At 40.5% G+C, this 27136-nt stretch overlaps 1 protein-coding gene across 5 annotated transcripts; it reads right to left on the bottom strand.

The window, feature by feature from the left end:
• Positions 1–1259: 1259 nt before the first annotated feature.
• LOC308390337 (uncharacterized protein) lies at positions 1260–26255 on the bottom strand. 5 transcript variants are annotated; one of them, XM_080872239.1, is made up of 21 exons: positions 26087–26255; positions 25026–25114; positions 24843–24896; positions 24680–24760; positions 24510–24598; positions 24384–24420; positions 24168–24292; positions 21353–23905; positions 21100–21176; positions 19656–19791; positions 19197–19254; positions 16419–16522; positions 15976–16178; positions 15798–15885; positions 13478–13555; positions 13265–13305; positions 12632–12715; positions 8709–8766; positions 5804–5877; positions 4968–5028; positions 1260–1508 (listed from the first exon to the last, which is right to left on the bottom strand). In XM_080872239.1, the coding sequence occupies exons 2-21, from the start codon at positions 25097–25099 to the stop codon at positions 1414–1416; spliced, it is 4170 nt and encodes a 1389-aa protein (XP_080728365.1). In that variant the 5' UTR covers positions 25100–25114; positions 26087–26255; the 3' UTR covers positions 1260–1413. The 5 variants fall into 5 exon arrangements, with proteins under 5 accessions (XP_080728365.1, XP_080728366.1, XP_080728367.1 ...); XM_080872240.1 differs by having other exon boundaries at positions 15976–16181; positions 16434–16522; XM_080872241.1 differs by having other exon boundaries at positions 16434–16522.
• Between the last annotated feature and the right edge of the window lie 881 nt (positions 26256–27136).

Here is a 27136-nt window from a genome sequence, read left to right as displayed (position 1 = left end):
CCAATAGCACTCACATGATCAATAAACACCAGTGACCCAGTTCTACTGGCAGAAATACCTTGGCTCCATCATGTTTGACAGATGATCTGGTACGCTTCGAATCATCATCTTCCTCTTTTCCCTGCATACTTTTTTCATTCTGGTACAAGTTCACTTTTGTCATTAATCTGAAGGGTGTTTGTTGTTTTAAGATGTTTTCTGTCAGATCTCTCCTTCCTGTTCTTGAGTGTAAAGAGTGGTTTGCTCCTTGTTGTAAAGCCTTTCTATTAACATTCACAAATGTCTCTCTTGATTGAAGACTTTTACAACAACACGCCTACATGTTCAAAGTGTTCTTGACTTGGTTAGAAATTGCCAAAGAAAGAACTCCACAATAATGCACTTGAGTTGTCTTCTGTGGCTTTTCAGGCTTCTTGTTGTTGCTGAGTTGGTCAGTGTATTAATTCTTTTAAGAATGTACCAGATTATTGGTTTGGCACTCCTGAAGTTTTTGCCTCTCTGTGGTGGAGTTATGTCTTGTTTCTTTTAGCCCAGTGATGCCCTCCATCACTTGTAGTGGCATTTCTCTGGGCTTTCCGCATAAAATTACAGTGAAAAGTTTTTAAGAACTACATCGTTCAAAGTCCAACAACTTCAGGTATTCCGTATGCTTCATTTTTTCATGAACTAACGAGGGAGCAGGCCTCACCAGGTCATAAACTGCTCTTCAGTCCAATTAAAAATCCTCGAAAAACAGGGTACCATGTATAAAAACACCAAATTTTTGTAAGAAATGGAGAAGAAAGCAGGCTCATGAAGTCATCTGTGAAATGTTTGGTTTATACTTTTTTTCCTAAGCAATAAAATTTAATTAAAAGTTAACAAGTCAAGTTGGTGCGTCTATATTCCTTCACAAAACGCTGACACCACAGGAGTGAAGCGCAAAGCCGGCATCTATTTCCTTTAAATGCTTCGTCAGATTACTGTATCGTGGCAAATATTAGCACTTTAGTCTTTTTTATGTTAGTACCATTTTGGAGCAGCAAACTAAATATTTTAGACTGTTGATAAGATTTGAAAAGGAAACAAAATATTTCCTGCCCTTATCTGATCCAGCACAGTAAATCTTTTGTGCCATTTTATTCCCACAGCGGCTGTTCAATAATGCAGAACATGTTGCAGTTTGCAAACCATGTTCAGGAAACTGAACAGGCATTGTATAGTCCTCATAGACAGCACTGACATTTGTGCTTTAAAACCGGAAGAAAAACTCAATTCAGGCCTCTTTAGTCGAGTACTTTATATACATCATACAATGAGAGACACAGAAATATGTATAACAGGTGGATATTTTGGAAAAACAAAAAATGGAACAGTTAAATTCCCCATAAGAGGTCATAGTGAAGCCGTGGGAAGATCTCTGGGTTCCTTGGGTTATGTTCTGTAGCTGCTGTAATTTTGAAGGGTGTAGGTCGCAACTGTATCCAACAACCAACCACGGGTTACAACAGTAGCTTGTTTGGAAAGACCTGCAGAGAGGACAGATGTTAATGCCTTCTAAAGATAAAGTATTGAAAGTGTGAACACGCATGAAACAGGACATGAGTGCGGTGTAGGTGTAGGGTTAGAGCAGGTGAAATTCCAACAAAAAGCCTTTGAGGGCTTATAATGTCTCCAACTTTTACATCTGTATGATTAATGCTCTAATAACAGTAAGAGCTAACAGTTGAAGGAGAACCAGTATTCATATTTTAATGCATGAGGCTTGTATTACTCTACATTGTCTCCATTTTCAGCAAATGCCATGAAAAGATCTTCCTGCAGTGTAATAGTCCAGCTCTCAGGCCTTTCTGACTACCCTAGCCTTTCAGCGGCTAAGTCCCAAACCAGCTGCTACTGCTGAAAATATGGATCTAGAAAAACAAACAAACATGAATATATAATTTCATTTGTTGAAAGATGCCACATTCACTATTAGGAAAAAATAACACTGCATTTATCTGGGACTATTTTCAGCTGGGGAATAATTGTTAAGCTTTTATGAGGGGATGATGATGCACTTATTTGTGTGTAGCTCAAGTTTTTAATTGTATCCACGATATGTAAGGGGTTAGGTTCCAGCACACAAACCCTAACAGCTGTAGTCCTTTAGTGAAAGCATACACTTAGCGACCACCCTATTAGATACATCTTGCTAGTACTGAGTTACCTTCAGTTTTTTGCTCTCGGCTGACAGGAATTGCACTTGGTGCGGTCTTCTGCTTCTGTAGACTATCTGGTTCAAAGTTTTACACGATCAAAGATGCTCTTCTGCACACTTTGATTACAACCAGTTTGGCCATTCTCCTATGATCTGATATCAACAGGGGATTTTTCTCCAAAGACTGGACATTTTCTGTTTTTTTAACCATTCTCTGTAATTCCCAGAAATGGCGTGTGGGAAACTTCCAGTAGATCTGGGACTAACAACTCTGCCGCATTCAAAATCCCTTAAAATAACCCCCGCTCCCCAACCCTCAATTCTGATTCTCAGAAATCCGACAAAACAAAATAACAGTCCTTAAGTCAGTGTTCTGTACTTACATCTCCAGATAAGGTCTTTTATAACACATATCTATAAATGCTGCCTTTACACCCATGAATTATAAAGGATGGGTGACTGAGAAAGGCAGTGATTTCAATCAGTGGAGCCCAAGCAGAGGATAGCAGACGATACATAGCAGTGAACGAGTGGAGGAACTGCTCGTTTACCTGCTCTATAGGTGCCAGAGGACATGGAAGAGAAAAAGCTACATTAAATATGTAGCAGTGCAAATTAGGATGCTATGAGGAGGGAAACGAGGTGTTACTTGCTCCCCTTCTCTTTCAAACTGTCAGCTCTCCTCATGCAACATCAGCCCCTCTGTTCTGTGGCCAATTTGTTTTGACATTCCCCACGCTGCAATCTGAAATTTACTCTTGGCCATTTCTCTGCTGCTCAACTCCCTTCACACATGCTTCCCTGAAAAGTCACTCTCCTCGCTCTTGTTGGGGACCTGTCTCATTTTGGTTGGCAGCATCTGCCATTTTCACCGTTCTGTCGCTCTCCAATTGGTCCTTACGGAAAAAATGCATTCGAAACCGCGCACTGATGGACAGACAGGTGCGCTGACATGCACAGCAGCCCCGGATGTCTGTGCTTGTGGGGAATATTCGTTCATTACAGTCAGTTTAGATACAAAACCTCACCCTTAGATAATCTCATACCCAGTCATCAATGTAATAAATTGATTTAAATTCAAAATTTATTTGGAAGACTGAATAGGATAGCATCGCTGTTAAAATGAAGATATTTTGGGGGTGGCAAACCTGCAGTAAGATCCACCACCATGCGGGTACACAAAAAAAGTTTTTAAAAGCTGCAAAATTCCCCCAAACTGAGCTTTTCAGCAGGGCATGAGGATGCTTAAGACCAGAACTGTGTGAGAGACTAACAGTGCAACAAGCAATGGGTCCGTATTAGGATACTATATCCACGTAAATTAAACTAAAGCTTTTTGAAAGTATGAAACTTCTTTTACAGTGTAACGTGCATCTTTCAGAGAGCTAATGTGTTTTTGCTTGTGACGACACCAACTATTTCCTCCTGTAGTGGGTGTCATTTACTCTGTCTCTGTGGTGCTTTCATGGGTTATTTTTAAAGCCTAACCCTTTTGGCGATCATCAGTAATGTAACAAGATAATAAATAGACCTTAGTAATGTGTACTGGCTAGCACTGGCTAACTAGACATCATCACCCTTTGTGTCTCTACAATCAGATTAAATCTTTAGTTAATATTCGGTTAACTGAATAAAATACTTTTATTTTGAAACAAACAAAAGCTCACTGGTAAAATCTACTGTAACTCGGTCACAATAGATTATAAGTAATCAACAAACAGCCGGTTCCCAAATGATTGCCTTACACTTTTTCACATCGGCAGTCAATTTCGAGTAGCGGCAACCAACTGGTTGCCCGTTTTCAATCACAAGCCAATTATATAGGTCGTTTAGTGCAAGGAAATATGTTTCCTACAACTTCAGATTGATTGATGAAGCTTTGCAAACAACTGCTATTTCATTTTTCTTTTCTTTTCTTTTTTTTCTTTTAAATGCAGCTAGATTGCCATCATGTTGTAATCCATCAGAGTCAATTTGCCCTGATGAACCAAACTCATCTGTGATATGTCTGGAATGGGACTCAGTTCCACTGGTTTCCATCGGTCCGGCTGCAACTACATCACTAATTTCTGATCAAAACGAAGTAACGCAGGTGGACTGTGAATGTAAGCAGCTATTGTGAATATAGCCGTTTCACACCCATTTCAAACCCAACAAGCTCTTTGCACACTGTTGTAATACACTGCAGAGACTAAATCATCAGCTAAATTAACTGGAATGCTAAATACTAGTTACAGAGAAAAGCCAACTTTCAATAAATCTATAAATAAAACTTTGTAATAATTAAGAACATTAAGAAAAAGAAAAATGTCTGTCTCCTTTTCTTTTTAGCATTTGAGCATAATATTAAAAAACAAAAACAACTGACTCCTTGGCACAAACTCATTTTGTAATGTGAAAATCTTTTCCATCCATTATTTGCCTACAAAATGTGTCATCACTTGGTGTCACTTCTTTGTTGCACCATATCAAGGCTTATGAAATCTCATCTTATATAATAACACAAAACTATATTAGTACACTGTGTGTCACACACAATTCTTGTCTGTCTCTGTAGTAGCCCGAACCCCTCGGTGAGGCTGTGTATGAATATGTAACCCCTGTTACGGGGTCAGTCTAATCTCTGTCTTCACGACCTCTGCGTGTGGAAGCATGTAATAGACTATTTGCTTGTGAGAGAGACAGAAATAAGCCAATTAGGTTAAAATAAAGTGAGTTATGATCAGATATTAAAAAAATAAATTAATTAAAAGGTGAAAATTTATTTTTATTTCTAGCCAAGACTCACTGTTGTAAGTTGAAGATGATGACTCTGGTTTAGGCTGTACAATGACGAGCTGCCGGGACTTCTGCGGAACAAAAGGAGTAGAAAAAACAACAATTTCTCATCATAAAACGAAGCACAAATAGAACAAACAGTTTAGTACTTACAATCAGTCAAAATGTTAAAGCGCAGTATTTTTATCCTTGCCTGTCGATCGATCTTGTCTGGAACTTTCTAAATGACTCACGGCTGATTAAGCAGCGACTGTGATTACTGCATCTCTGACTGTCAGTAATAATAAATGTTGCCTTTTTAACCATAATTAGTGTCACGTCTGCTGAACAATTCAGCATTAATGTGTCATTTTCAAAAATGAAATTAAACCCAGGAGACAAATAAGAGGCACTAATGCAGCTTTGTGAGACAAAGAGTTGCTCTGGGAGGCATCTGCTTTACCGAATGCTGCCTGACTTGTACACGTAATGGAGCGCATCGCGGGGATCGTAAGTGAAACAGAGACATTAACGCTGAAATTTCATATACAGGAATTTTTTGCCTTCTCCCTCCCCTCACCCCGAACCAGTCGTGGCAGATGGCTGCCCCTTTCCTGAGCCTGGTTCTGTTGGAGGTTTCTTCCTGTTAAAAGGGAGTTTTTCCTTCCCACTTTTGCCAAGTGCTTGCAGACAGGGTTTTTTCTCTATTATTATAGCATCTTACCTTACAGTATAAAGTGTAAGTCATCCTAGATCTAGTTTTAAACCAATCTTAAGATACATTTTGAAGTAAGAGAGGAAAGCATGAATTTAGAACAACAGTGGCTCTTTGTGGAGTTTATAAGTTGAGCGGCTGGACACTCTTACCTGTTTACCATCGAGTAGAAGTGGATTTTTCACTACAGCAGCTCCACAGAGCTCCACCATCCACTCCATTTTATCTGTCGGAAACACATGAAAATGTCTATTTCAGGAAAATAAAAGATGATCAGATCTGCTTTTACTGCCTCTAACCCCAAGGGGACACACAGCAGACCCATTTCAAGCTAAGCTTTACTTTGATCAGATGGACAAACACAGGTCAGAGATTCACTCGCTGCTCCAGATTCATTTGTGCAGTTCACTCGGTCAACACACATTTAACTTCATTCAGAAAACTGTGTTTATATTCCAGCAGCTCACAGGAAATACCACAAGTGCCATCAAAAAGATAAATCAACAACTCATCTTCCTGGGTACGTTCATTCATGTCAGGAAAACACTGATGAGCGTCTTCTGCGAGCTTTAGATAACATCAATATGTATCAACCCGAGTGGTTAAATAATGCATGAAATCCCAGAAGAAAACAGCTCCGTGTTTGTGCCATGTTAAAAAAAAGAAAAGAAAGTCTTTTAAACGACTCACGCTAGCTAGCAGATGTCAACCCATTAGCAAAGCTTCATCGATCCAGCAAGCAGCGGGGAGGATGCGGCAGGAGCACTTTTAGAGCCCCAGGAAGAAGGAAAATGAAGAATGCTGCCTTCAGGGGTTTTAAGCAACGAGGACCCCCCTGAGACCTTCAACCATGATCTCTCTCTCTCTCCATTCAACCATGTTGAAAGGGAAGAGCCAAGAATTATGCTGTATGAAGGGCAACCGAACTGCTTATAAGCTTGTGTTGGGAGGTCATAAACAGTTTAAATCCTTGGCACCAAAGTTATAAACCTCTTACAGAAACTGCAAGAGCATTCTGGAAAAGGAGTCTTGCAGACGACTTTGTCCATGGTTGGAAGCTCATTTCCACTTTCTGTTCAGAAATAATTTCCAGACTCCATAGCAACTGCTGTGCAATGTGACAAAACCACACCAAAAACATCTCACACGACTCCTAAGTACGTATTCAACCCACCCACACGCTGGAATCACTTGTCATTGTTCTCCAGTGCTGAAATGACAGAGGTTAAAAACAGCACAGGTTTCAAGCTATTCTCAGTGTCAGTCAAAAGCTGTGTGAGCTACTTTAACTGTCCCTCTCCTTATTGTCTTCTTTCTCCCGTGTGTCTATCAGAGTCTTGCAGGACGGAGGCATCAATAAGATGGAATAAGGGCGGTCGAGAACAGTATTTCTTGATTGAGAAAGCAACATTGCAAACAGCAAGATGGAAACAATGCAATAAAACACCACCTGAGGTTTTCAGACAACTATAAAAAAAGAAAGTTTTAAAATCTTTGTTTTTGCAGCCAGTAATTTGAGGCACCATGTGGGTGTTGCTTGCCCTGTGGTGTTTTAGAGCTTTGTTCCTGAATCAACCGGAAACAGAAAATAGAAATAGAAAAGTGGAGATGACAGTTAAAGTTTGCATAAATTTGAATGTGCAAAAGAAAAAAAAAAAAAAAGATGCAGGTTCATTGCACAATGAAAATTCAAAGCAGAGTCAAAGTGTTTGTGTGTGTTTTTTCTATCCAGGTATGTTTTTACTGCATTGGCAGTGTGTTTAGGATCACTGTCATACTTAAAAATGAAGTACCGTATTTTTCGGAACATAAGGAGCACCGGGTTATAAGGAGCACTGTCGATGAACGGGTCTGTTTTCATACATAAGGTGCACTGGATTATAAGCGAAACAAAACAGAACTTTACTCAACTCATTCTTCTTGCTTCCTCCACTTCTGTACCATTGACTCGTTAATGTTGAATTCTATCACAGCTGCTCTATTCCTATGTTGTTGCAGTATATTAATGACCAACTTCGTATTGTGGATGAATTATCTCAGTTGTTCTCCTGACTGAAGTTTGGTCCGTTTACAGCATCCTGCCATGCGATTGCATTTGTCCCTAACCATCAGGAACCCTCACGTTAACTTTTATCGAGGGGAAAAAAGTTAGCGTTCATCCTCCAGCTTCACTGTGTTTATGTTATGCTAACACAGCTGCGTTGCTTGCGATCACGTAACACATCATTATATACCAGCTAGCCCAACTTCAGTAACCCTACAAACGTCACAGCTGTTTATTTTTTTGTCTTTATTTATGTTGGAAGTGACAGCAGAGCTGTACGTTTGAATTTTTTTCAGAAATCTCTCAGTCAGAACATGCTATATCATGTTTAGGTGGAAACTAGAGAGCTAACTTCCTGCTAATTTCTAACTCCATTAAATTGAATACATTCTGTTATCATGGGTGCCTGGATGTTAAACTTAATTGTTACACCTGGTAAAGATCATTTTATTAAAGATGAAAGAATTTAGACAGTTTTTAACTCTCTGTGATGCCGCAGTGTTTGTTTGACTTTGGGACCTGAAGAGGACGGAGTTTTGGACCCAGATTACTTTGAGTCCGCAAGGCTCCTGACTACGGTAAACGTAATGCTCCGACAATCCATCAAGCGGTGCGGCTTCGTAGCTTACCGAAGTCGTACTAAAACATTTTTGACAGATTTTTGAGCGCCCTGTGCGACATAAAATTGGTTCAAGGTCAGTAAGCAGAATTCATACATAAGGCGCACTGTCGATTTTGGAGAAAATTAAAGGATTGCAGAAGTGGAAGTGTGGAAAATACGGCCCCAAACCATCACAAAGCCTCCACCGTGCTCTTTGGCAGCAACTCATGAGGAGTGGTTTGACACTTCTGCACAGTACTGTGCTTCATGGCCACTCTGGAGCATCTCTAACAGTGTTAGAGATATATATCATAACACTGCCTGGTTTGCATGTTCAATTTTAACCCTAAATTTACTGCAGTACACAATAAGCTTTCTTTCTGGAGATCTCATGTCACATCATGTTTCTTACCTGCAGTCATGTCTGTAAAAGGCCCCTGGAAGCAGATGCTGAAGCCCTTCATGAGCAGCTGAAAACAAAAGGAAGACTTAAAAGAAGGATAAAAAAGCTGCTTTAAAATGTTTTCAAAAATATGTAGAGTAAAGCAAGTAAAGAGGACATTTACTCAGTGGATTTAACCTTCAAACAATGCTCAACAACACTGGATGAGAGCAGCCAACACTGCTATTACCATTACAGCTGAGTGTGTTTCTGAACTCTTCACCTGTGTAAAGGGTTACAGTGGTAGAGCTGAAACACCTCTCTAAGCATATCCTGCAATTTACAACATCTATTCCTCACTTACTGGGTAAAATAAAGCCTTGAGACCTCGTTGATTTTTTGCCCTCACTGTAATACAGTAAATGAAGTGATGAGTAAAAGAGAACCGTGCAAATAAAGCTACCGTCACCGAGGTAATATCACACTTAAAGGAGGCAAAGAAAAACGAGAGGCTCGACACCAGGGACGCTGTTTTATCACACTCAGGGTCAATAGGCTTGCTTGAAATGGGAATGTAAACTTGTTTCTTTGAACTATGATAACCACTGAAAGGAAACTCATGACACGGCCTCATCTACAGCGTGTGGCAGGATGGAAGTGTTTGAAAGATAAATGTCCGAGCGACAGGGGAGAGAAATACTCATTTCTCACGCTTCCCTGTACGTCCATAATCATCATTAGCCAGAGGTGCTCGGTGAGATGAAAAAGTGTTTCTGTTACAGATTTTTAATTTAGACAACAGCTAATGTCCTTCAGGAGGTATTAGAGTGTGATAACAAGCACACACAGGCACACACACTCACGCAGTTTCTTTGACTGATTTCCAGAGCGTTCTGGTGACAGACTCCCCGACTCTCCATTTCATCTGTTAGTCCGTTTGTCACACTAGTGCAGGTGACAGAAAGTGAATATGAACGGGACAATCTGTCTGGCTCCATCAAATTGCCGGCACGGTGCACATGCCACTTAAATAAGCCTGAAATTACTAGCTAATTCAATTAGCAGAGGTTCTTCAAAGGCAGTGATATGGCCAACATGACATCTAGCCATTTCTAATTTCCCCCCTCAGTGGCAACAGTAGTGGTCCTGCTGGCCTTACACCAAGGGGAAAATTACAATTAGCTCCTAACAACAGGGTCTGAGCTAAGAGGCTGGTGCAACACGAGGAAACAAGTTCAAGTGCTGCTTGTAATTGGGCCATTTTATTTTATTTTCCTCTCTGAATCACAGACTATTCTTTGTGGACTAACACTGTGCTTTTAAAAAATACGAGCAGTGGTAACTGTCGATAACAGCAGGAATTAATGCGCCGATTTGCTGTTTTTGCTTTGTTTTCCTAAATAATTGTTGTGTTCTAAAACAAATTTGCTTCATCCAGTCAACATGTTGACATGCTGCAAAATCTCTATAAGCTACAGTAAAACAGACTGACAGAAGGGAAAGGCATTGGTGGGCTAATGAACTGAACAGATGAAGAAGATGTGCATCTTCGTGGATATATAACTAATGAAGCTTTGAGTATTTTAAAGGCAGATTTAGGGAGGAGCAATATAAATGTGGCAGAGCCACGAATCCTGTGGTGCAGGATGAAGGTATAGCTTAGATTTTCAATGCTATGTAGATGATACCCAGCTTTATTTATCCATGAAGCCAGAATGCAGTGTGTCTTAAAGACATAAAAGCCTGATGACCTCTAAGTTTGTGCTTTCAAATTCAGATAAAACGGAGGTTATTGTACATCGTCCCTAAAAATCGTAGTAATCTGGTATCTTTACCTTTTCTAGACAGCATTATTGACCTCCAGTAACACTGTGAGGAAACTCAGAGTCTTTTTTAACAATGATATGTCCTTCAGTGTGCACCTTAAACAAATATGCAGAACTGGTTACTTGCATTTGTGCAAACATTAGAAAATAGAAATAGGGGAGGAGAGAACTCAGTAGGTAGAGTGTTTGCCCCATGATCGGAAGGTCGGGGGTTCAACTCCACCGAATAGCTCCCCTGAGGTACCCCTGAGCAAGGTACTGTCCCTACACACTGCTCCCCGGGCGCTGGATTGGTGGCTGCCCACTGCTTCACTGAGTGAATCTGTTAAATGCAGAGAGAAATTTCCCTACAGGCAATTAATAAAGTATACAAAAAAAAAATAATACTGTCCCAGTTTGATGCTGAAAGACTTAATTCATGCATTTATTACTTCTAGGCTGAACTACTGTAACTCATTATAATCGGGCTGTCCTAAAAGCTCCCCAAAGACTCTTTAGTTGTTCCAAAATGCATCAGCTAGAGACTAACAGGGACTAGAAAGACAGCACCCATCTTATCTTGCAGACCTCATAGTACTGCATTACCCCAAGAGAGCACTTCGCTCTCAGACTGCTGGTTTACGTGTGGGTCCTAGGATATTAAAAAGTAGAATGGGAGGCAGAGCTTTAAGGCTTCAGGCCCCTCTTCTGTGGAACCAGCTCCCAGTTTGTTTGGGAGACAGACGGCATCTCTACTTTTAAGATTAGCCTTAAAACTTGGATTTTTAATAAAGATTACAGTTAGTGCTGAATCAGGTGACCCTTAGTTAAACTGCACTAAGTCTAAGCTGCTGCGGGACTTCTTATCACGTACTGTTTCTTCTTCTTTTTCTTATTCACTCAGAGAAATACCAATTCAATCTCTGGTTCTCTTCCATAGTGTGTCTCCCTCCCCTCACCGTAACTGGATCACAGCAGGTGGCTGCTCCTCCCAGAGCCTGGCTCTGCTGGATAATTTTTCCTGTTAAAAGGGAGTTTTTTCTTCCCACTGTTTCCAAGTGGGATTCACAGGGAATCATCCGATTGTTGGGTTTATTGCTCTATTCTTGTAGGTTCTTTACCTCAGAATATAAAGCGACTTGAGGTGATTTTGTGCTATACAAATCAAACTGAATTGAATGCATTGCAGTTTCAGTGAGCATGCAAATTATAATATCCAATAATTATACAGGTAATATGATATAATGATCATCCAAAAATAATCTACAACTAAAAAAATCCTGTGGAGCTATAAGGCTATGTTGTTAACAATCAAGCACACATAGTAAAAAGCTATTGTGCCATTCATCAATACCATTTCTCCTCAAAAGTAACAATAATGCAAAGCCACATACTTGACCCTACCTGAAATCTTTGTTATGCACCTCTTTAACTGTACCTTTTGTAGCTGTACCGCTCTTATCAAAGTTTCAGAGTACTTTTAGATTTTCTTTTAAGCCTCAAGCTAAAACATCCGTTTTAAAGCTATAATATTAATTTTATGTGGCATAGGACTGCACAATTAACTGAATTTTAATCTTAATCAAGATTTTAGCTTTCCACAATTAAATCAAGACGATCGACTGATATTGCTCCATCAATCGAATGCAAAGCACCGCCAGATCACTGCCTGATGATGTGGCTGCATATGCCAGTCACAGCTGTTCCCCTGGAGACTAAGGTTTTCTGGATAGAAAGTAGCACTATATTAAAAGACTGCTTTACAACACATAATAGTCCATTAAAACTAAATACGGATGTCTGGCACAGCTGAAACGAAGAGCTTGTCCCTCAAAGCAGATCATTGTGTGGAAACACTCCAAACACAGCAAATGACAAATAATATGCAAGAACTGCTGGACGAGGGTGCCTGCACTGCAAAGGAGCACAACTCACTGACTCAAGCCCCTGAAAACGCACCAAACAGTATAACAAATGTATGAATATTCATATTGTTGTCTTTTGTATTGAATTGTAAATAACTGGAGATGAGTTATTATTGTTTGTTGACAATCCATACCACACTTGATCTATGAAGCTTTATGATCAATTTCTATTTTTATTATACGAGTATATTTATCAGTCCCCTTCAGTTAATAAAGCACTCACATTACTGTCTTCAGTGGTCCGAGCTCTTGAGGGGCCCTGGTGGTTGGGCCCATTCACCACATCCCCTCTCACCTCAAACGGACTCTGGTTAAGAAGAAAGCAAAAAGACTCAAATAGGCAAACATGAAGCTCACAGTTAGCGTAAAAATTTTCGGCTCGGTTATTTTCTATTTTCATTTTCGTTTTAAAAACAGCCTAAGTGATTATTCAATCTCAGGACTGAATTTAAACACAGAGTCTGTTAAGAGTAATTAATTTCTTCCCAGAGTCAGGTATGCTCTTATGAGTACACTGAGCATTCTTCAATGTGACAGCAATCAACTTTTAATCGTAAAGAGTGCATTTCTGTGTTTATGATATAATGCTTTTTTTTTCTCTTCTTCTTAAAACTGCCCCAGTGATGGATAAAATAACTTGAAATACCGATACTAAATGTAGCCTGGCTGGATTACACTGGCCTATCACAGAAGCAGACTTGCTAAAACAAATGGATGGCTAATCATTTATGGTGGTATATCACAGCAAGCCACAGCCAGAGATTCATCATGTGGCCTTAATTCAACATCGGGACAAACACAGATGTGACTGTAAGCCACTGCTGCGCTGATTCAACGAGCACGCGGGCGAGCGTACCTCATCTAAGACTTTCTTTTGTTTGAAGCACTCAGAAATCCCTACAGAGAGAAAAAAAGAGCAAAAGATTGCGAGCTTATTATCTGACACACAAAAACTTTACTGTGTAAAACACCCTTTTATTCCAGCCTACCTTTTCATGCCATGCTGTTTTTTACATTTAAATTTAGACTAATTACTCTTTACTTATTAGTTAAGTTAAGTTATACTTACACTGGAAACTCAACACCCACTTCCTGCCTGCAATTCCCAGGAAGTATTTCAGTGTGCGCTCACATACCAGCTGTTCATCTGGCAGAGAGAGAAAAAGAGCAGACGCATGAAAGGAAATGCAAAATATGAGAGCTCTTTCATGAGGTGATTGTACAAATACACCTTATACACTGTAAAATTGACCAAGTATCTTTTAAGGCCTACAAGTCACAAACTTGCTAAGTGTGAGTCCATGGAGCTATACGAGGGGCTAGAGATGCTCAGCTGGCTCCTTACTACCAACTGAGCATCCTTTGAATACCATGGCCTACCTGAGCCTTGCTGACATGTCCATATCTTTATGACCGCAGTCTATCCATCTTCTGATGGCTGTTTCTAGCTGTATAATGTGCCATGTATCAAAGCTTAAATAATCTCACAGTGGTTCCTTGAACATGGCAGTTCACTGTGATCAAAAGCCCCCCCCACACTAACTAGATTGTAATCAAATAAAGCAATATGGCATGTGATGAAATGGGAGATTCACATCATACATGTGCTGCCAACCAATCTAACCCATGAAGAGTTCAAGCAGTTAAGAAGACAGAAGGAGGTTGAATGAAGAACCAGCGAGTTGTACCTAATAAATTGACCAGTGAGTATAAAGGTTATTATATGTTATTAAGGTTATTAACCGTCTGAGCTCTTGGACGCAACGCTAAAAGGTTTCTGTTGCAAAACAAAGGACAATATATGGTTATAACTTCTGCTCACTCTTGCCAGAAATTACTTTTTTAATATGTTATCATTTGCAGTATTATCATTATTACATTTAAATTTAATATGGAAATCCTGGTAAAGTGTTGTAAACAAAGTATAGTCATTCTTTTTCATTAAAAATAAGATTAACTGATGGCCTATAGTTGCAGTCACACAAGACTTATTATCTCAAAGCAAATGTAATCAGTAGCAGTGTTGCAGTGCAACTCAATAGACTTACAACACTTTGCGTTCCAAGTTATGAGTTATTTAGCTACTTTTTAATAAGCAATCAGTTAATTCTAACATTTTTCTCCTTTCCTCTGTTCTTTCTGTTGCCGCAAAAAGGATAAAGCCTGATGCAATCCAGCTGCTCTCCAACTAGTGTCAGTTACCATGTGGCTCTGCTCACGAGATTTGCAAGGAGCCATTTATTCTAATATTTCAGATTTACGAGTGAAAAGGACAAGAACAACACCACAGTGAAATTCAAATTGCGTCTGGGTGATAATAAGTCAATAAGTCTTTCAGGCTCACAAAGAGCTCACTTCAAGTTTGAAGTAGCACTTTCAAGCTAAGAGCATCTTCACAACAGCTCCAAAACATCAACAGTTAGGTTTTAGTTCAGCGGAGTCTGGTTAAGTGGCGAGACGAGATGCTCCCAGTCTGAACTGGGAACGAGGTAAAGTCAGTGTACTCAGAGGTAGATTCACAGTAGACTGCACACACAGTACAACCTAACATGTGCAAAATGACTTAAACACGTTTCTTTCCCCAGTCGAGAATAATATTATATAATTGCTATTAAATGGCATAAATCGGGAGACCTAACAACAAGAGGAAGCCAAGACAGATCAGAAGTCAGATGGTCTAACAGGTGAGTCAATACAATCGTGTCAGTGCATGCACAGGAAAAAATGTCCAACTCTGGCTCATTCTGATGATTTAAAGGAAATCAATCTTCATCTTTTCTTCTCTTTTCAAATCCGTGAAAGAGGCAGACAGAAACTTTTTAATCCAGGTAAGAGTCAAAAATGCCCATTACTGCCAGTTCTTCTGAGAAATGCATTTTAAAGGCTTTAAACTTATTTTCTACTAATGGCAGTAATATGAGACCTCCTGCTCCTTTCCCAAAATTTAACCATAAAGATCAAGAGGCCTACGATTCCTATTTTTAGTTGCCCAGGAAACCGCTGCAATTAAAAGAAAGGAGAAAAAAAAGGAGGACTTCTTAAAATGTGACAGTTAATATGGTGCTTTGGAGACAGCGAGCTTTGAAATAAAAAATAATCTATCAGAGAGGGTAATTAGCAACTAGCGGATAAATGGAGGAGAGAGTGTGTGGGGTGGAGAGAAACAGAGAGCTTATCTCCGAGGAGCGCTTTAAAAGACGCACGAAACAAGCTGTAACTACACGTAGAAAGAAAATGTCCTTTTCTAATTGCAAATGTTCTTTTAGAAAAAAAACACAAGAGCTAGAAACAACTAAAGTAATGAGGATTTAATTGCTCTGTTGCCTATCAAGCCAATTTGTCCAGTGGCTCCCTTTGACTCTAAAAGGAGAGCATGTGACTGTACTTACCTGTACGCATGATGACATGAGTCACTTCTGGTGTTACCTGGGAAACCACACGGGCACCAACTCTCTTGGCAAACTTTTTCACCATAATCTGTTGGCAACAGCGTCATATCAGTTTATTTATTCTAAAACTGACTAAGTTTAAAAAGCAAACAAACTGACTGATTGTCTAAAAGGTCACCTGCTCATTTGGGCCCAATCCTGATGACACAAGCACCAGCTTAGCTTTGCATGCGTCTTTTGGAGGGCTGTTATTTTCTTTGTCTTCTTGCCCATCGGACAGAGAACTGCTGTCCTTCTGAGTCTTAGCTGCTGAAGTTGAAGAAGGTGTTTTGGAGACTCCAGTGCCTTTGACACCGACCCCTTTATGCGCAGACGTCTGCGCTGCTGGAGAGAAAAAACATAGGACACACAGTCACCTGACCTGACCCATTCCTCTTTCACCACTTTTGGTGATCCTTCATCAGAGATTAACCTTATCAACCACAGTCAGGCTAAATCAAACCGACTCAAAAAAAAACTGCAGTAATGTCAAATTGCTCCTTTATGTTCATGTGGTATTAAATGTGCAAATAGAATAATGAAGCTATCTGAAAAAACATGTTTCTACAGTTCACTTCATACCCATCTGTGTGTCACCTTCAGGCTCTGACGGGTTGGGTTCGGGAACACCTTTGCAATCAGATGGTTCTGGGTTTAGGTTCGGTCCCGCTTCTGGAACAGCTTTCCTGCAAAACAGATGTGTCTGTAAGCTTGGCATGCATTGGTTTTAACTTTACATTTCCTGGATTTTTGACCTGCATGTACAGACTGTGCAAAGGTTCTTTGTATTTCACTTCCAAAGAGCCAGATTCCATTCTAATATTTTAAGTGGTCTTCAGCAGTACTTTTCCAGACTTTCTAAAGGTCTATGAACATTTTTCTTTGGACCCTGGTTGCTATTTTTTCCATTCATTTTGCATTTGGTTTTTGTATCCAGTTGCGTATCCAGAAGATAATTGTTACACAATGTTGGATCTGTGGATCCCTGCATATTTGGGATGCACCGATTGTGAAAGTTTTGATTTCACAATCGGTGCGTCACAGAAGGTGTAACAAATTGTTACATTTGAAATTGTTACAAATTCAAATGTAACAGAAGGTGATTGTGTAACAAATTGTTGCACAATCACCTTCTGAATTTGTACAGTTCTTCCCCATAAAACTGTATTTCCATGTGAGTTTTCGTATGTTTCAATAAATCACTGCACTTTTTCCCCATCTCCTATAATATAATACACATACTACATATACACATATAAAGAAATTATAAAACTTTTGCACAAAACTGAATTAGTACCACAGGTCTCGAGTGCCTGTTCCCCTTTGAATAACACTCCAGTTCCAATTCCTAGCAACACTTTAAGTTTGCAGAGCGGGGCTGGGACAAAATATCAATATTTTCCTCATGTGATGAGACTATGATGGCAGCAAACATCAGTATTTTTATTAAAGCATGCAGGCGCTCTAAATGGATACCCAAGCCCATTTAAATGACCAGAGTCACTATTCATGTCTGCTGATGGTGAATCTTACCAAATGAATCAGGACAAAAATAAATAAATAAAAGAGCTAATGGGAGGGAAATGGTGAGAAGCGGGGCAGAGCTAAGTAACAGAACTGACATATCATTAAAACTGAACTCTTCTCCTTCAGTTAAACAGATATTGTGATATTTCATAGATGACTGCCTTGCAATGTATTGAGCAGAGCACTATATCATGCATGATGCATTAGAATATCATCAGTTATCATCAGGATTCCCAACTCAACTGCACGCTACAGCGTAAATGTTGATCCAGGACTTGACAAAGAAAGAAAGTTGATATCAGTGACACATTCTTATATAATTTTCGGCAGAGGTATGCTTTTATTCTCCAAAATGAATAAAGTTGGTAAAGTTTCCTTTCTTTGTTTTCTTTTGGGTTTATTTCTTCACTCAAAGTCTCTGGCAGAGTGCCTGCGTTTAAATTACCTGCACCAGCTCACTGAAAACTTAGACTGCAGTGCCAACTAATCTTTCCAATTTCACTACTGCAGTTCTGGAATATGTGCTTTTTCATTTAGAACTTGTATAACCAAACCCCTCTGTGTTCTCATCCGCCATTTCTCCCACTCTCTCGCCCAAAGGACAGCACGTAGAACTCTGGGAGGCGAGAGGTTGTATGTGTGTGTCTGTGTGCGCAATCAGTCGCAAGAGATAAATTACTGTGGCGATGCAAGTTTCCCGCTAAGTGCTCTAAATGACATATAAGATGCAGTCAGTAATGACTTTTTTATTCTCCACAGCATAAGCAGATTCTGGGTTCATTAGTGAGATTATCTGCCTGTCCTCTTGAGATGCATCACCCTCTGAGAACCACCAACACACACGTACACGTGCCCGCACACACACACTCGCCAAATTTCTCCTTCAGTTACAGACTGAAAGAGGCCAATTACATGCTACTTACTCCAGTTATTGTACTGGCTAATATAGATGTATTGAAATATGGCTCCTTTTAAAATCTATAAACAATATGTAGAACCCTCTAAGGAAAGACTGCAGCGCGGTGAGGCGGACGTATTTAATTACTGAAGTCAGGTTTGAGTTCGAAGATTGTCACATGACTGGAGGCCAACATTAGGCGAGGTGATTGGTTAATTAGGCTGCTGAGCAAGCAAAGAAAACCTTCTGATGTTATGACTCATAATTCCTCCTGTGTCTTTCACAGACAGTGTTTTATTTATCTATCTATCTAGTTATCCTTTTTCACTTGCCAGCAAAAAGTTACAGGAGCTGCTCAGACACAAAGAGACGTCAAAATGTTGCTTTAACGTTAACTTATAACACAAAGGTACTTACACTCACACAAATGACTGGTATAAAATCAGACCGTCTAAAGCTTCGGCTGTTTTTAATCACCAGGTGAATACAACGGATTAAGACACCAGGAACTCAGGAAAACAAACAGTTAACATGTGGAACTGGTTTCTAGCTTTCTAAGAGTCATTTAGCTGTGATATTATCTGTTCCTCTAATCATTTCCTGTATTTCCTGTAAAGACGGACTTAATGTCTTTCAGCTTTCATGAGGTCATGGTGGACAGGGGTTAAAATAGTGTTTATTTGTGGTTTTTGCATCATGTCTATTGTTTCAAGGAATAAGTTTAAGGGTTTTTTTTCCATAGGTAAAAGAAACTGAGCAAAATAAATCAGAAACACTGACTTTTTCAATGCTATTGGGACTTATCTTACGACTTTTTGCCGATCTGTTTGTTTAGATCGAGGAGATCTTGTGAGGAGGGAGTAAAACTGATTGTGGGTATAGATATTTCTATGCAGCAGCACTGAGCAAGTCTATTTTTACAATCCTTTACTTGCCTGTCTGCGGCGTGCCCTGCGTCCTGGTCACGAGGAAGCTGTCTGTGAGCGTCTGGGCCTGCAAACACAATATTTATATTACATTTTATGACTTTCAATACTTCAAAAGACAGAAAAAAAGACTTTGTTTCGGGCATACTTCAAATTTTTGTGTTCATTCAGTTTCAATTTATCTACAGAATATTTCCTTTACAAATTGTCCAGCATGTTTTGGCCAATAAACGTCAGAAAAATTGTGAAAAATGCCCATCTTCATCTTACCAAACCTCAAATATATTTAGTTTACTACCAGGGGAAACTGACTCAGTCTTCATATGTATTTGCCTTTTGAGAGTCTGGAATTAATCAGTTTTGGATATTTTTCCTTCAGATGCTGTAAACACATAATTATCTACTCATCTTTTTTGTGAACTAATCTTTTCATCTCTGAAAATAAGCATCTGCTTATTATCTTCTTACCCATGTCTCTGGTGCTCTGATGGGTTTGTGGGGGGATTTCTTTGGAAGGACTGCTCTCTTTCTCCTGAAGCACCTCTGAGACCAGGGCCATCAGCTTCTCCAGCCTCACCAGCTCCTTCTGCATTTCTATCTTTTGCTAAAAAAGAAAAAAAAAAAAGGGGGGGGGAGAGAGATAAAGCATATCAGCTCATAATTACAATTAAGTGACGCACAGAGTGGTAATAAGAAGACAACAGAAATCTGCAATGCAGCATTTTACTGCATGAAATAAAGGAACACATGCTGGCGGCATATTTGACGTATTGCACTGATGCATGAAAAGAAGTGACAACTGTCAGTCAGTGACGAGGGACCCACGCGCAGTCATTCACATCAATTAAAGGGCATTGGTGGCTTTTGAGCCAGTGAGCATCTATTGACTGTCAAATGTTTTCATGAAGGAGCTCAAAAAGCAAAAGAGAAAGCAGGTGATGGAAGCTTTTACCACCAGGCCCCGTTTCCAACAGCATCACTACGCTGTGCTTTTGTTATTTTAATTTCCTCCTGTGAGTTTACACAGCAAGTACATTGATTATGTAAAAAAGACGCACTGCTAAACAACAGAAAAGCTCTGTATCCTCTGATTTGCGTAATCCTGAGCCCCCCCCCCTTCTAAACCCCAGGGCGTCAAACTTGAACTCCCCAGTCAAATCCAGTCGACAGATAAAAGTGAGAGTGCTGGAAGATGGATGGGGTAGAAAACAAGAATCATCTTCTAGGCGGCATTTCCTCTAACGTAAATGAAATGCAATTTAGAAAGCTGCTGAGGGGGACATTTTTCACTGAGCGAGGTAGTCTGTCATCCAGGCGGCTGACAGTTCGGTGCGGGGAAAATGTGGTGGCTGCCCTCTATGGGACGTAACGTGAAGGTGCATCGCTGAAAGCACAACGAAGCCAGGTAAATGCTGAGCAAGCGGAAGAGATTAGAGTGTTTAAAATAATGTCAAATCTCATTTTGATGAGAATCACAAGTTTCACATACTTTTCTTTTTAACATCTGGCACATTCATGCAGATATATATGAAACCAGTGAAAGGAATGCAATGTAAATATTGTATATGTACCAAACAGTTTACATGATCGGTTTGGTTTTCATGTTCGTTTAGTTGTTAGTCAAAAAAATGAACTGACCGGCAAGAAATTTCTACCAGAGGTGGAGCGTGGCTCAACTTAGAAGTCAACGTGTAGAGCTGATGTGGATCCAGATCTACAGCTCCACTTTTTGGGAGGACTTTCTTTTAATTTCCATTGTGACACACAGCAAAACTGCTTTTTTAACCAGATCTTCACAAAGTGTTTTTGATGTCTTAAACAAGAAGAAACTATAAGAACATAATCGAGATCCAGATCTCCTTCATGCATCCTGTGGAGAGAATTTTAAGATATTCTGGCCCTGCTCGTTTACCTGTGTAACAAGGACTTCGCTTGAAAACTGTGACGATTCTATGGTAACACTGGTGTCATTTACTGGAACGTCACCTGCTGGGAGAGAATAGGAGCTTTTTCACATCTTATAATGGAAAGATGTTTAACTTCTTGAAGCAGGAAACCACACAGCAAGCACTCACACACGTGCATTGGCTTATAGGCTACTTTGATGCAAGCATGAAAAAAATAAAACTTCAAAAAACTATTTCAGTTAAAGAGAATCGTCTTACATTCTTCTGGCGTGCCGAACAAGTCCACAGATGCTTGACTGGAATCAACGCAGTCGGGGCTGGGGCATGCAGGTGGTAACCGATCTGCTGCATCAGCTGTTCCCTCGCATCTGTCGTCTTCACCGGAGTCGCTCCGATTCTGAGCGGAAGGACGAGCTGATGTTCCAAAGATTTGTGTCAGAGTGGGTAATTCTTCTTTGGATCCACTGCTATCGGACTCGGATGAAGGCTCCAGTCTCTGAGCCTTTCTCTTCCTCCTCGGTTTCCTATTGATGGAGGAGTTGATGCTGACCTCTCCACTACCGTTGCTGTTAATCTCTGCTTTGTGGATAGTTTGGACCGGTGACGCGATAAGGTCATCAGGGGTCAAAGAAGACTCTGGAACTCCCCTATGTTCAGCTGTGTTGACTGAGGAACACTTTAAAGTGGCAGGTGCGTCATCTTTTATCCCCTTCACATCCTCACAGTCAGCCCGACTCTCTGTGTTTTGAGAGGCTTCCTTTAGCTCGTCACATTCAACGGCTGTGAAGCGGAGACCAGAATCTACGACCTGAGGGACCACAGAAAGAGGAGGACTTTCTGCACCACGTTTTGCCTCCTTGTTAGGACTCAGTCCACTGCTAGGACTACTCCTGAAGCGACCTGAACAGTTTTGTTCAGAGATCAAGGCTTCCACTGCTGCCGGATCCCGTTTCTCAGAAACAGTTATTCTCGGCTGGACCGGTGAGTTGGAAGGAGAGATGAAATCATAAGAGGACTTGCTGGAGTCTCCTAAAGCCTTTTCTGCAGATTCAACACCAGAACAATCTTCATGTTTCTTCTCTGGTTCTTTGATGGCGTCTTTGTCTGAACCGCGGCTGCTTTTCACGTCTGGACTTCCAAGATAGAAAGATTTCCTTTTAGTTGCTTTGAAGCTCTTGAGAAGTTGCTCCGTGTCGAGCTCACTGTCGTTCCTGTCCTCCTCGTTTTCTGTTTCGGTACATTTAGTTTTACAAACCGAGGCCTGTGACTGAATACTGTTTTGATTGTCACTTTCAAGCGTTGGCCCTACCACGGCTGCATCATCTAGCTGAGCAGAGCCTGAGGCAGCATTTAACTCTTTAACAGCTTCTGTTGGCCTCAGATTCGATGTTCTCTCAGCACACTCTATGTTTTCAATCTCTCCTATGTCTTCATTATAAACACATCCATTTTTTTTAGCTGACTTTACCACCTTATTTACATCATCAAGCGCTTCGCCATTAGCATGTTCCGGCTGCTTTGCCACACTGCTGTTTCCTTCAGTTGCCTTAGCTTTCTCGCTCACCTGCTTGTGACCCTCCTGGACTTCCTCAGCAAACAGCTGAAGTCTTCTGCTTCTCCTACTGCTCTTAACGACAGGAGTTACTTGGTCCTCGCTGCTAGGGTAATTCTCAATTTGAACCTGAACTTCTTCTGCTCTCATTCTAATAACAGGGGTGGTTTCCCCATTCTGAACTCCAACGAGGACAAGGGGTTTCGGCACTCTGGAGGGCTTGCCTTTTTCGGATCTTGTGTTTCTACCTTTCCTTTTGTCAGTTTTCTTTTGCTCACCACCCTCTGATTTTGCCCGAGCTTGCTCTTGTAAGTCGCTGTCTACCTGTTGCAAAACATTGCACGTCCTTTTCCTCGTCTTCCTCCCCAGTTGTTGTTCTACATTATCAGGCACAACACTGGAAACGTCATCTCTGCCTCTGTTTTGGTGACTTTCTGGAAAGTTGTTGAACTCGTCCACATGCATGCCTGTATCAATTTCTGTCCCGATCTCCATCTGTTCTGCTGATTTACAAATGCCACTGCCATCATTTATTTCTTCTGTCATTTGCTGCTCACCCTCCACGTTACTTTTGTTTATTTTTGCAAAAGAAGCAAAACCGTTTTCCTCTCTAACACTGGAAGCATCTTCACTCTTCAATATTTCTTCAGCTATCGATGGCTCTGTAAAAACTTTAAGCGGAGGAGAGACGTTCCTGTTCACTCTTCGTCTGTAGACAGCCCCAAACACCTGCTCTTCGAGGGCTTTGGCCCGCTCTTCTTTCTTCGGATTCAGTTCACTGTTGCATTGCCTGATATCTATTGTCGAAGCGGAGGAACAGCTGTCAGAGTCATCAGAGTTTTCATCTGGTTTTTCTAACTCAAGACTTCCTTCAGCTGGAACTTTCATGAGCCACTCTGCAACCTTCTCTAAACTTTTCTTACGCTTATGGTCAAGGATCTTGTCGGGCACCACATCTTTTTTCTGCTTCTTCCTAGAGGACTTTCTTTGGGATTGGTCTTCGTTTTCATCTGGAATGAATGATGAATAAAGGGAGGCATTCTCCCGGCTCCTTTTGCCTCTATTCCTACGCGTTTTTGAAGTATTCGCCACAACGTCTGACATTTCAGCTTTCACTGGTTCCCCGTTGTATGTGGGGCTGGACATTTTCTTGTCAGACGTTAGTGGAGCATCACCAAGCCCGCTATCCAGAGCTTCATTTTCTGTCGTCAAAGGAGCGGAATCTTCAAGCCCCATGAGTCTTGCAAATCCATTCCGGGCTGTTACAGAAAAAAAAAACAGTATAAGAAAATCAGGTTCATTCGCAAGCTTTGATTAAGTCATATTCACTTCACATCCATCTCTTTACTCTGTCCTCTGTAAGGACTTTACACATATTTTTTTTCCCAACCCAAAGAAAAAGATGGTAGAAATGCTGATATCACACTGTGGGCAGCAAATATACACCTTAGTAGTGTATGTTACACCAAAGCACTGGCAGTAATGTGAGTAATATGACAATTGATTTGAGGAAGATTTCACCTGCAATAGTTGAGGAGTGGGATTCTGGAAGATCACCAAAGAGTGCATTTTGTTCATTGTCAATGTCAGTGCCACATTCATCTCCAGATGTCAGAGCTCCTTTAGTAGTTTCTGCACCTGTGACACTGGATAGAAGAAAATACGCAACGCTGTATCTGAGCAGACTGAGTCAATAAATGACCGTTACTGTGAAAAATAAATCTTAATTGTTCCAACCCTGCACATCGCCCTTGCTGGGATGTTCCAGTGAAGTCTGAAAATGTATAGATGTAATGTTAACAGGTGACATAATGCAAGCCAATTCCATGACATCATTTTAGAAAGTCTGTGATATAACCTTACAGTTTGTGCCAGTGTCATGCTCATATGCTTGGATCATGTCCTGCAAACCAGCGACAAGTTTCTGAAACCCAGGGCTCTCCTGTAAGCTCCTGTAAGCAGAAAAACAATTACAATGAGCTTTCACGTATTATAATACATGTTAAACCATCTGCATATATATTCTGTCCAACCTTTTGGTGACTGTGCTTTTACACACGGGGCAGTTGGCTTTGTTTTCTTTGGATTTGTCCAAAAGTTTCATCATGCAAAATCTGGTAGAAAAAGAGAGCTAAAGTCATAAGCATGAAGCCTGTGCATATTTAACAGAAGCTTTTCAGTTAAGAAGACACTTACTTGCAGAATTGATGGTCACACTTAGTAGATACCGGAGCAGTCATTAAATCCAAGCTATAGACAAAAGAACACCTACGTGAAAAAAACAATCTAAATCTTGTAAAAAAATAAATAAATACTACAAAAGCAGAAGAATGATTTTATATATTATTAACACAGGCTCTTATTCTAAATAATGCTCACCAAATGGGACACTGCAGAGTCTCCCAAAGCGCCGAAATCCCTTTCTTGACATCTGAGACTTTTGGGGTTTTCATGGTGATTCTAAAAGACTAAGAGATAAAAATCTGTGTACACATTACTGTGATCAGCATCTATAACACATTAATATCAAGGTCAGTTGTATCTATCCCTGTGTCAGAGAGGCATTCTCGTGCAGGGTATACCCTGCTGCTCGCCCTGTGGCAGCTGGGATGGGCCCCAGCCCCCGCCACGAATGGATGGATGGCACAATGAGCAAGTCAGAGATGTACTGGGAGGTAATGAAGTAGCTTCAGTACTGGGGTAGCACGTTCAAGCTTCTATGCATGTGCAAGGAATTTGTCTGAGTCATTCTGAATGAGATGAAGTCCAAAGAGTTCTACCGATGACTCGGATGGTCCTGCAAATAAAATCCAACCTGCTTGGCATGAATGCATGGAGCCTACCTTTACAACCTATTGTTGACTGAATGTTTAACTATTCATTGCGTGTACTTTGCTCACTGTACACACAGCATGCACTGTTAGCTTGGCAGATATCTGGACAATAGGAGGATAGATTCGGTTATGTTGCAGAAAATCATGTTGTCTGAGACGCGATGTTTTATTTGTACTGGGCTCAGTGGAAACCGCACAACTATTTTCTCATCAATTGAATAAGTTATTATATAAATGGCACAAGTGCTTCAATTATACACAAAAAGTAGTCTGCCTGCTGATATTAAAGCATCATTACGTTGAAAACAGCGACCACGCAATGAAGCGGCATTGTGAAGTCAGTCAAAAGCCACTGATTACATATATTGGCAACTTTATAAAACACCGTTTAATGTTCGTACACGGTCGCTTAAAGTAGTTAAATCTCGACATCAGGCTGGCTAGCTGTCTCTGTTTTGGGGGTGTAACTTACATAACTAGCTCTGTTCTGAAACTTCTGAGACTCGGACAATCGACAAAAACACCCCGACAGACTAACATCTCATAAGAAGAAACAGATCGCGCAAGTAAATAACTGTACATATTCATAAATATTCCTAAAACTACCTGTTTTCTTGCAGTTTGGAGCCTCCAACATGAGAATCATCCGCTTCAGTTTTCCCGCAACTACCGTCTTCTTCTGCTTTGATTGAAAAGATGTTTTGTATTTAATGTAACAGCGCCCCCTATTTGACTGGAGAGTAAACCACACAAACGCACACAGCTGTGTTTCACAGTTTTCCAGACTCCTGGACTGTTGGGACAGTATCATAGCTGGACTGGCGATTTTTTGTTTTTATGGGCCGATGGATTTTTTTTTTTTTAGGAAGGGTATATATAATGAAAGGTGTTGGATTGGCCAATTGGTCATGATCGACTCTGGGCTGGACCAATTACAGCCGAGGAGGCTGGATGCACCCTCCCCCTTGTTTAGCAATCACGTGGTTTTCGCGCATTGCATGCCGGGAACTCGTGGCAAAACAATCCAAGTACCGCATCAAATGCAAGCGTTTGCAGCACCGCAAAACGTTCATTCTCCGGTTCCAATACCTTCTTGTTTTTTCTTTGCCGCACAAAAAAGGAATGTACAAAACAAAAGGAGAACAATGCCGGTCCATACAAAGACAGACTCGACGAAAAGACAAAGAAAAATACGAGGAAAAAATCAAAGGAGTGAAAGGGTCAGACCCTTAGGAGCACCCAGAGTGGACAAAAGACGTCAGCGTGCTGCTCAACTTTCACCACGCTCAGATTTATAATTATAAGGTTCTTGGAGTGAGTGCATACACTCGTGAAGTTTAGTAACTTCAGATCACTGCAACAAGCCCAGGTACAGTTTACCGACAGATGGGTGCAGGACCTTGAAATGCACCGTGTAGAACGAAAGACCATCGTACATATCATAAGTTTACCAGTCTCACAAATCGTCCTCATAAATACACATTCGTTAACCGTTTATTAATAGGACCTTTGAGCTCAACGGTAATTAATTAGTAGTGGAAATAATTTCTGGTAGCATCACAGAAATGTAGCAGTGACAATAATATTGTATGCTGTAATCGCACTGGACAATTAGTGATACAAAACAACTGTTTTACCCTGTGAATAAAAGTATAT

This window comes from Rhamphochromis sp. 'chilingali', assembly GCF_963969265.1.
Source record: "Rhamphochromis sp. 'chilingali' genome assembly, chromosome: 22".
In the NCBI taxonomy this organism is placed as follows: domain Eukaryota; kingdom Metazoa; phylum Chordata; class Actinopteri; order Cichliformes; family Cichlidae; genus Rhamphochromis; species Rhamphochromis sp. 'chilingali'.
This window is presented reverse-complemented; position numbering and strand designations above follow the sequence as displayed.